Source organism: Hippoglossus stenolepis, chromosome 10 (assembly GCF_022539355.2).
Source record: "Hippoglossus stenolepis isolate QCI-W04-F060 chromosome 10, HSTE1.2, whole genome shotgun sequence".
NCBI lineage: Eukaryota > Metazoa > Chordata > Actinopteri > Pleuronectiformes > Pleuronectidae > Hippoglossus > Hippoglossus stenolepis.
Genome location: NC_061492.1, coordinates 19,193,003 through 19,204,196, shown reverse-complemented (window position 1 = coordinate 19,204,196; position 11,194 = coordinate 19,193,003). Strand labels below are relative to the sequence as shown.

The window sequence follows — 11,194 nt, the reverse complement described above, 5'->3', positions numbered from 1 at the left end:
CTTCCGCACATCTGATGTTGTGTAAGGTATTTATCAAATGAAGCTGAAGAACGGTAAAGGATAAGAGACATCATTCTAAAATTCCTGGCAAACATGCATGCAGTCTGTGCAAGGACAGGCTGTGCAGTGGGTTTTTTATATTCATTTATCAGTTATTTCCTCCCACTTATTCCAGATGCTATGATTGTTTTGACAGAACTACTGCCACATACCTCAGCTGTGAGTGTTATGGGTGATGGCGGCACCTGGCATCTGCATTACTCAAAAAATTACTCATGGAAATCAGCTTCAGAAGTTAATAGGCCCTGTGGGCATTTCAGTCCTCTCCTCTGCGTGTGATACATATGTAATTTATTTGCTTAAGACAAAGAATCAATCAATCAGACTTCAATGTCATACTTTCTTAGCTTGCATGTCGTATTTCCTCAGTCAAAAACAGATAACAGATATTTTATCAGTCGCAAGAAAACTAAACTGATGCCAACAGTTTTCTCGTAAACTGCAGTGCCTAGAACAAACTGACCTTGGCCTGTGGTGATGCTGGTTGCAGATTTCTTTCTCAAACTGCAACCAGATTTTATATTCAGTGTTTTTCATAAGAAGAATTTCTTGATGCATGCCGGCTATTTCAGAGGTCTGTTAAGCAATCAACAACACCCCTCACTCCCAGGTTCACAGCTTTTCAAAATAAATGCTCTGTAATTCAACTCAATATAAAGCATGGCGGCAACAAAATTGTGCTTTTACTTTAAAGGGCCCATATTTTACACCTTTCTGGGATTTAATTTGAGGTATTGGTCCTCCTAATATGATATATCAGTGGTTTAAAGTCGAAAAAAACGCTGCAATGTGTATTTCCATGTCCTCTCTTCTGCCTCTCTCTGGAGCTGCAGACAGAACAGACTGTTTTCGCCTGCCTCTTGAGCCCCTCCTCTGATTGGCTAACTGCACTTTGAGTGACACGCAACCAGGCCTATCACCGGTCTCATTCTGGCGCATTGACGATCTCTCTGGTAAACACAGCTGAAAGTCACATTATGTTTGGATACAGCTATAGAAGAACAGCCACATATTTACAGTAGGTTACAACAGGGTGTTTCTTAACTGTAAGTTACACCGTCCTCATGTTTGTTCAAGTGTTAGCAGGACAGTCGGCCAATGTAGGAGTAACGTCCCGAGTTACAGTACGGAGTTTCAATACACCAAGCAGACATGTTGCTGAACATAGCGACACGGCACGTCAGAAGAGATGAAGCGTAACCGCTGGTCTCGAACAGTGACGTTCTTAGGAGGAATGTGCACGGACACATTCTCTTCCTTGCATCCCTCCACGCTGCAGTGTTTCTTCAGTGTTGTTGTTGTGGTTAGCCTGTGGTAGCTAACAAGCTGCTAGCTCAGCGACATGGAGGAGTGGTGGGTTCAGAGGCTGGACTGGTACCCGCTGGGTGGGGCTGAGGGAAGAGTTCGATTCTATGATGACATCATAAGGGTGAGGAAGTACGAAACGAGACGTTTCAATAACATATTTCTTAGAATGGACTGAGTGAAAAAGTCTGTGGAGTGACTGTTTTCATACTTTGAGGGTCTCTACTGACCCCCTTCAAGTCATTACAGATAGTAAAAGCCCAGAAAATGAATTTTACACAATATGGGCCCTTTAAAGACAAACTGAAAAAGAGGGAGTGATTTATGAATACTGCTGCCATGTTGGAGATGTGGGACACCTGTAAATGTCCGCGTCAGTCAGATATGGTAAGATAAATTTAATCCAAATTTCAAAATGATCTGGTGAGCCGAGCTTTGACCCAGTTGTCGACCACTACCTTTTGAGGATGTAGAAGATTCAGATCAGTCCGCAAATGCACCTGATCAACCGACACTGACTGCTACAAAGTGCTGGTCACCTGTTTATTCAAATTTTATTAATATTGAATGTATCCTGTGTCTAAATTGCAAAAAATTTGACACTGCACTTTCTCAGGCTATTAAAAATTCACAAGCCAAGTGTGAGGCCGATTAAATGAACTGTTCTCAAGATGTGTATTCCACAGTCAGACAGACAAAGATTCCTGGAATTATTAGATAGATTCCAGACCCTTTACCTTTTCTATCATCATGTGGAGAATAGTTATAACTTGTAAGCTTGAGATTAATCCGCATGTAACGGTCCCACTGTCAGACAGAGATTTCAGGATTTATTGATATAGGATTCATAATTGTAAAGGAAAATTCGTCACCATGTTCTCACTCCCCTACTTCTTTCAAATAAAATTCTTTTAAGCTATTATTCTTTTATCCATTACGATTTTTCTCTACTGTTTCCTTTTATACACCCTGTGTGTTAAGCTCATCAGATCCCCAAAGGCATTGATTTTTAAAATGAATTCATAGTGAGATATCAAATCAGCCACTCTCTATATTCTGAAAGCCGGGGGTGGTGTAAATGCGTATGTGACAGAGTGAGAAGAGATTTCTTAATCACACAGCAGGAAGCACTTTCAGCATTGTTGCATCACAGTCCCCACCGACACATGCACAAACACAAAAAACGGAAGCATGGGGCGAGGGAGTCATGGGTGTGGGCAGGTTGGAATACCTGCAGAGCAAGATCACCTGTCTTGCATCAATCAAGCCTCCAGGCAGCCAATAGAAGGACTTGGCTTCGAGTCAAAGTGACAGCGGGGGCGGAAAATCCTCTCCCAGTATGGGTGTGAAAGTTCACTGATCTGCAGTTCCCTTGAAACACTGTCAGTGTAACTAAATAAAAAGCTTATTGAATATGTGGCCTTGTAGCTTTGTAGAAAAGCTTAATTTTTGTCTCCACTGTCCCATGAAAAGCATAACTCAACAGGAGGCGACTGTTTACGAGCTCTGCAGAGATGTCATACACTTTTCCTCTCTCACAAAACACTGTCATTCATACAAGGTTAATGAGTAATCAGCACCATGTAGTAACCCAATACTGCCTGCAGCTCTGTCTATATATCCAGTCCTCAAGCGAACTGCTATTATACTAGTTGTTTCTGACTGTTTAGAGCAGGGATAAATAATCTGTTCCAGCAATAGAGTACTATGTTATGCATTATAGAGTCGCTGTCATCATTATAACATTGAAGTTTAACTCATGCTGCAGACTGTTAAACTCCTTAACCTTCCAAAATTGAACCCTTTGTCCAAATTATGGCTGTTGGTAAATAATAGTTTTAATAAGCACCTCAGTCATTCCAAACTGCAAATGGCTGTGCTCATTTTGCCTCCAGGTTCCTGTTGCATCACAAAAACGGTTTGGTAATCTGCCTCTAATACACTATCGTAAGCCCTGGCTTATGTATCATACTGTATCATAAAAACCTCTTTCATGGGAAACATCATCATATTATGTTATTGGTTGATAAAAACATTTCAGATCAAACCCTCCTTTTTAATATGACTCATGCCAAATCCATTATTGTATTTATTAAGATTCAGTTGTCAATATTTACTTGATATAAGCTATATTTTAGTGGAAGCCTAATATATCTTTAGAGGTCCTATATCATTTTCTCCCACTATAGGGGCCTATCTTACATCCAAAGTAAAGTGATGGCAAAGCATGACATAACACAGTTGTAATTTTCCTGCCCACTTTGTTTAAAACACAAATGCACTTGCACGCATTTGAACACACACACCCATGGGTGTTCAAATGCGTGCAAGTTGGTCTTAAAATGAGGTGTGGTCAGGTGCATTGTTAATGCGTTGCTTGCTAGAGGCTGCAGAGAGCGATTGTGTGATTGACCAACTAAAACCGGATCCTGGTTTGAAGTCATTGGCAAAGTATTTCTCTGGTATTTTAAGGGCAGATTATCATGATAGTAGAATGTGCTTACGTATGCAAGTGCACAACATGTTACACACACAGATGACCATTCCCTCTGCCGACAAGTGTTCAGTCCAGCATGGTGCCACTGCACCTGGCTGTGGGAATGGGTGATGACGTTTATTTCATGTTCCAACCAAAACACACCTAGGGTTCATTGAGAGATTAAGCAAATCCTTTTTGAACCATGCCCCTCGTGCAGAAACACGTTTTTTTCTGCTGTTAAAATAGTAAGAGATTTGGACATGAGTCCATGGTGTCCTCACAGTTACAATCCTTAGATAAGCCACCGATCCTGTCTTGCAGAGAGAACAAAAGTCAACCAGAAGTTCCATCATAGCCATTATTGTATTGATAATAATTAGGTACAGTGGAAACAGTGTGATCTGCCACTGATGATATCCGTCATTGTAAAGTTTAGTGCCAGCCAAAACTTAGATTTTACCTCAATGGTCTTAGTGCTCCAAACAAATAAGAAGAGTGAGGAGAAAACTGGCCAATAGAACTATTTATCCATGTATTATCCATGAAGGTCGCGGGAGCCAATCCCAGTTGACATTGGGTGAGAGGCGTTGTACACCCATGACAGTTTGCTAGTGTATTGCAGAAACAAACAAACATTCACTCTCATATTTAAACAATTTTGAGTCTCCAATCAACCCTCATGTCTTTGGAGTGTGGGAGGAAGCCGTAATATCTGGAGAAAACCCACTGGACACTAGGAGACCCCACGCATAAAGACCCCGGTCGATTCGAACCAGGAACCTTCTTGCACATTACTGCATATTGGTCTCATCAATCATATAGTCTGGATATCCACTTTTTCTGTGTACAGTAATCAGCCATGTGCTCCAGAGACATGGCCCCAGTTTGAGCACTAGTCTATAGAGTCAGTCACCTTCATGGCTGACTGACTGACCTTTGAATTCACACTCATTCATGTATTAGTCGTCTCTGTATATGTTCTATTGCATCACAGCAATAACTCCAGCCGGGGAATTCCTGTGTGGGGAAATGTTATGATACCATCACAGATAAGGAGCAGTTGCTTTGGTGTCTTAACAGTGTAGACAATACAAAAATGTTGATACAGACGAACACTGTTTTTCTTCTTTTCTAAGCAGGCTACTAAACGTGCATGTAGCGCAGAACACATTTGCAAGATTTAAAGTGATAGTTCACCAAAAAAATTTAATTCACTCATTGTCTACTCACCACTAGGCCGATGGAGGGGTGGGTGAAGGGTTTGAGTCCACAAAACACTTCTGGAGTCTCAGGGATAAACAGTGTTTCAGGCAAAGTGACCTCTTCTTCAGACGTAATAAAACAACATAAAAAAGTGTCCGCAAGCCCCGACATTCATATTCGACTCGAAATGAGGTCATTTACACCATGTTTTAGGCCTAAAAGTCCACTACTGGACGTGGGGATGCTAGCGGACGTAGCCACACAAGCGCGCACCCCGCACGTGCCCTTTTGCGAGAGTGTGTGCAGGTTTCCAGTCTGCCCGTGTGTACGTGAATGTGCCTCCGAGGAGGCAATCAGAGGACATTTAGGCTAAAAACACGGTGTAAATGATGCCGTTTCGATTCGAATACGAACGTCAGGGCTTGCGGAAACTATTTTCTGTTCTTTTATTACATCTGAAGAAGAGGTCACGAGTTACTTCAATTGTATTGGATTCTGCTACAATGCTGTTTACCCCTGAGACTCCAAACGTGTTTTGTGAATTCAAACCCTTCACCCATCCCTCCATCGGCACAGTGGTGGATAGATAATGACTGAATTAAATTTTTCTGTGAACTATCCCTTTAAGTAGGAAAAATGCAACATTGAGGCTCCACTCAAAAATATGGAGCGAAATGTGAGAAACTGTTGTAAAATGAACACAGTACCCTGAGCAGACAGTCTTTTCTCATTGCATTTGACAGACTCTATGGTAGAGCTTTTAACACCAGCTTATTTAGCTGTCAAGTGGTAAGCTAAAGACTTTGTACTTCTGTGACATTTAAATTCGACCCGCACAAAGACTGCATGTAATACTGCTTTTGTTACTCTGAGCCGTCTGGTTTTAAAGTGAAAGCAACCATTAAAACGTTCACCTCTGTCAATGCTCTCTTCCTGCCAAGGCATTGTTTACATTCTGGGTAGGTTCAGTCAGAAAGCCTCTCTGCTGGCATCACACAGTGCCAGACTGAGACAGACAGAGGCTGAGTTCAGGGCAACAAAGACCCTGAAACCGTGAGGACGGGTGGAAATAATACAAACCATATTCTAACCATTAATCTCTATTCCTATGTTTTCAGTAACTTGTCAAAATCTTTAAAAAATCTGTTGCAGCTGTGATGACCATTTCCAAAAGGTTCACTAGCTGCCCAAAAAATTTACTATTTTATCATTATTATCATCAAGATGTTAAATTATTGTGGTTTGATAGTATGTACCAACAAATCTATTATTAATAATCAAGTTTGTTTGTTATGTTATTGTTTCGTCTGTTAGCTAGCAGGTTTACACAAAAACTACTGGAAGGATCACCACGAAACTTGGTGGAATGATGTGTTAAATGTCAGGAAAGAGCCCAATAAATTTTGGTGTGGATCCAGGAATTAGCTTTCTCCACAGAATTCATTAAATCTATGGCGGTAGCAGGGATGCGTGCACACAAATGAGTGTCTCCGTCTTGAAAGATACGTTCTTACATGAGACAGAGAAATGCTAGGCATGACACTTGCAGGCACGCACACAACTGCAGCTGAAACTATGAGGTCTGACTTTCTGCGTGGACTGTTACAACTTTATGGACGATAACATGAGAAAGTGTGCTGCAAACAGTGTTTAAATAGTGCTGCACACAGCTACACAATGCAGCAACAGAGCAAAACACCAACTTAAAGATCTCTAATGATAAAATGAGAAGTGTTAAGTATTTTATTTTGTTCATTATGAAACTGTGGCAGGACAAATTAGACGAATTATAATATAAGTCTGTGTGGGTTTTTTTGTTTGTTTGTTAGTTAGTTAGCAGGGTAACACAAAAACTACTGGACAGATTACCACGAAACTTAGTGGAAGGATGCAAAAGACTCGGCGAAGAACTAAAAAATAGTCAGGATCTATTCAATTTAAATGTGGTTTCATGAGGAGGCTGTTGGGTCTTGGCTGTGTCGTGTGCTCTACAGAACGCCATTCTAGTTTCAGTTTATTTCTAGAGTAAAATTGTGCTTATCTGGAACCAACCTGATTATTCATCATCACACTCCACTAATTTAGTTCAAATAAATGGATTTGCAATTAATGATCCAGTCACATTTCTGGTGAGCTCTTGTCTGACATCTACTGTGGCTCCTCAAAACGTCTTGTACATTTTTGTGGCTGCGTTTCACATCTTTCTTCTGGTATGGATTTAGTGTAAAACTTGCTCATGTGACATGTTTTTGTTGGATCTGGTTTGTGGTAGAAAAATCTGTTACACATTTGCAGACACGCTGTAATATATAATGTGTTGTGTTGGCAGCATAATAAACACTTGCCTGTATTTCAACGCACTCTATGAACCCATTCATACATTTTGAACTGCAGCACAGACCTTTGGTACACATGTATATACAATGCAAACTCGGATCTGGGTGTGCCACTGCTAGGATTTGAATATATAATGGCTCTGACCAGAAATACAATGTCTTTTAGAATTATTTGGAAATTCACAAACTGAAACATCGAGATTGTTTCAGATATACCCTATACCTCATTTACCTCTCTTTCCCTGAGATTTTTAAGTTCTCCTAAGTCTCTGCTCATGTTCACATGTTGTTTCACTTCCTCTTTTTACTTCTATAGGTGCAGTATGTCATCCAAGGCTATCACAAGAGGAGAGAGTACATCGCTGCCTTCCTCAGCCACTTTGGAATGTGAGTGAACCATCGAGGGCCACGCTCTCCACCAACATAATCACAACACATAATCTCTATAAACTGATTCTGCATGTGAATATGCAGAATCTGTTGGCAAGGGACACGATTTTGGGTCTGGAAGCCTTCTGGTTCCTGTTTCTAGTTTGAGCAGGCTTTGGTTTGCCGCAGGTAAACAGTCCATGTGGAGAGGAAAAGAGGCTTTTTTGATTTATCTGCATTCACATGGAGATAGCTGTCCATAGAGATTAGACAATATATCGTCTGGATCTAGAACACATACAAAAAGTATGGCTGTTTGGGTTCTGTGTGAGGAAACATTCGACCTCTGTGATTGAGAAAGAAACTAGTCAGACTGCACGGCAAACAGAGGGTTAGAGTCTTGGCCCCGATATCTGCTGCCTACACTGGAAGCCCCAAAATATTGTCCGTTCCCCCGAGAGGCTGATTCAACGTCAATAGACTCTGAGATTGACAACACGTTTGTAATTGCCTTTTTACAAAAGAGGTGTTAAATGAGACCAAATGACAGAAATTGGTATGTGTGTGTTGCAGGGGGGTGGTGGAGTACGACGCCGAGGGATTCACAAAGCTCACCCTGCTACTCATGTGGAAAGACTTTTGCTTCCTAGTTCACGGTAGGAAAAGTCACAATCACACTGATTCTGATTCTGATCGATCTGGATCGATGAAGTTACCTAACAATCCTCGATTTCTCCTTCTCCGTCTATGCGTTTCTGTCTCTCTCTCTCTCTCTGTTCCTCTGCTCTTTGTAGTGGATCTCCCGCTGTACTTCCCCAGGGACCAGCCTACCCTTACCTTCCAGTCCGTTTACCACTTCACCAACAGCGGTCAGCTGTATTCTCAGGTGCAGAAGTCGTATCCCTACAGCCCACGCTGGGACGGCAACGAGATGGCCAAGAGGGCAAAGTAAGTAGAATCTGATGCAATAAAAATTCCTGCATTTTGGAAGTTGTACCATTTAATTTTTGGATTTAATGTGTTAATTTTAAACACAACAGAAGGTCAGAAAATGCTCTGTTCCTCACAAAGTCGTTTGCATAGATGGAATATTCTTCCTCATGAAAGTATTTATAATAAAGGCATATTTATCATGCATTCATCATTTACCAGAATGAATATGCATTAGATACAGAATGACACAATAGGACCGTGTTGTGTGGACTATGCAGCACATGAACTGTGTTGATATTCACAGATTTGATTCCACCCTCAGTACACATTAACTGCCCTGACCTCACAAGAGTAAAGCTAGGCGTTGTCTGAGGAGTGAGCACAGCCTGTTCTTTCTCCTGGCACAAGTGACTATAGAAGGCAACAAATTATCAGTTTTACTCACATACTTCTTTCTCATCTTACCTTATCATCTTACCTACTAATATTTACTACGCTTAAATATCAATGAAACCCTTTAAATTCAGTCTGTCTGTTGGTGCCTGGATTTGACTACAAGTTTGGCTTTGTAACGGTTGTTTAAAGCATAAACAACTAAGAACTAACAAATAAGGTTTTCCAACAATATTAGCTCCTTTCACTTATGAAGAATGCAGCAGGAGAGTGTTCGGGTCAGACGCGTTCACAGCAACAGGAAAACATCCGAACACATTCTGGCGAGGGGGTGGCACCTGTATGCAGTAGATGCTATGGAAATCACATTTACACTGTCGTCGGCCTTTACTGCCAAAAGCTGTTGAATCACGTTGTCTGTGTGACCTCTTTATCTGTGTCGTCTACGTATATGACACCTCTTTTTCATCCTGAGATATTTGAATGGTCCCAGATTTTCCTAGTTGCATGTTCGAAACAGCATCAACACACCCACCCACTCAGATTTTCCTGCTGTATGGAACGTTTTCAGAGCAACTGACTCGGGCATTTGCGTTCACACATACAGCCCCTCTGGAAAATTTCTGGAAAATGTCTGGACTTCAGTGCGTGTCCGAAAGCGGCTATTGTGACTTTACTGGAAACTTGTCAGGTAAATCAGTGTATATCTCAGTGTTTTGACTGGAGCGCGCTAACACACAAACCTCAATACGTACAGTATGTTTGTCTTGTTTTCACCCTGGAGAGTTTAACACAGAGGCATACGCACAGCATCTCATGTACATTTGTAGTTTAACAAGTACAAGACGTTCTGACTTTCATCTGCGCTCTGATAAACACTGGGAGCGGGACCGACGCGGTGAATTTGTTTGACGTTTTGAAGCAGCTGAAACTCAGTTGTTGTCACATTTTCATTTGCTCACCCACCTCCATCGCCCCCCCCCCCCCCTCTCTCTCTCTCTTTCTCCCACCCAGAGCGTACTTCAAGAGCTTCATCCCGCAGTTCCAAGAGGGAGCCTTTGCCAACGGAAAGCTGTAGTGCTTGCTCTCTCCAGCTAAATGACCTGCCTGGAGAGTTGCCTGAGGGAGGGAGTGTGTGTGTGTGTGTGTGAGTGTGTGTCCGTGCATGCAGTTGTGAACCTGCACATGAGCGTGCACAAACTTAACAGTACAGTGAGAGTGACAGTGTGCGTATTTGCACGCAGACGCTGTGAATCCCACATCGTTTGGCCTTGAAGTTATTGCCTCTTAATCACTACCTTCACTTTTTATTGTACCTGTATAGAGAAGCCACTTTGCTGTCTAGTCGTCCCAGCACCAAACTCTTTCTCATGATGATTGTGGATCACTATCACTGGCACAGTCAAGGGCCTTGAATTTGAATAAGATTCTCCATAGTCTGACAGGAACTTACTTTGAAGACCTCAGCTGTACATGTTGTTTTATTGTGTTCTGCCAATGACACCTGGCTTCAAGCTCTCGAAGCACTGGGGTTTGGACTCACAACACTCCATACAGTGGTGCCACAGTGTGAACGGATGTTTGTTTATACATTAGTTAAACAATTTGTTAACTACACAAAGAGCTGTTGTGAGTTTGCTACATCTCTGTTTGCTGTTCGTTCACGTTTGACTCCACCATCGAATGTTGAAATGATCTGTGTTAGAATGATGTGGGTTTAATTTAATCTAGTCTGAGATGTCGGCAGTACTGTAAATTCATGTGTTTTGTCAAAATGTCTATCCAGTAAAGAAGTATGTCTCCTCTGACAGTTTGTCTGCTTTTGTTTTGTTTTGTTTTGGTCATTGCTTCATCAGGAAATCGCTACGTGAAAATGTGTTTAATAATATAGAAATGCTGGTCATGGCATTTCATACATGTGGGGATTCAAATATAAAGATGATCTCTAAAAAAAATTCAGGAATAAACTAGAAACAGAAAAAACTAAAGAAATAATCAGCCAATGACCATGTATTTAAATATGTCTCCCACTATCTGGAAATAAAGCCAAATTATAACGGATATGAACTCTGCCATCTTGTGCCGAATACATCATTTTAAGGCCACAGTCCGTGCA

At 41.4% G+C, this 11,194-nt stretch overlaps 1 protein-coding gene across 1 annotated transcript in view; it reads left to right on the top strand.

Annotated features, from left to right (window-relative positions):
- babam2 (BRISC and BRCA1 A complex member 2) overlaps positions 1-10,886 on the top strand; it is a 77,915-nt gene extending 67,029 nt beyond the window's left edge. The window contains exons 9-12 of the mRNA XM_035167147.2: positions 7,700-7,770; positions 8,326-8,408; positions 8,547-8,700; positions 10,093-10,886. Of these exons, the coding sequence (XP_035023038.1) occupies positions 7,700-7,770; positions 8,326-8,408; positions 8,547-8,700; positions 10,093-10,156 (372 nt within the window). The 3' untranslated portion in view covers positions 10,157-10,886. The remainder of the gene's footprint in view (positions 1-7,699; positions 7,771-8,325; positions 8,409-8,546; positions 8,701-10,092) is intronic.
- Positions 10,887-11,194: the final 308 nt, after the last annotated feature.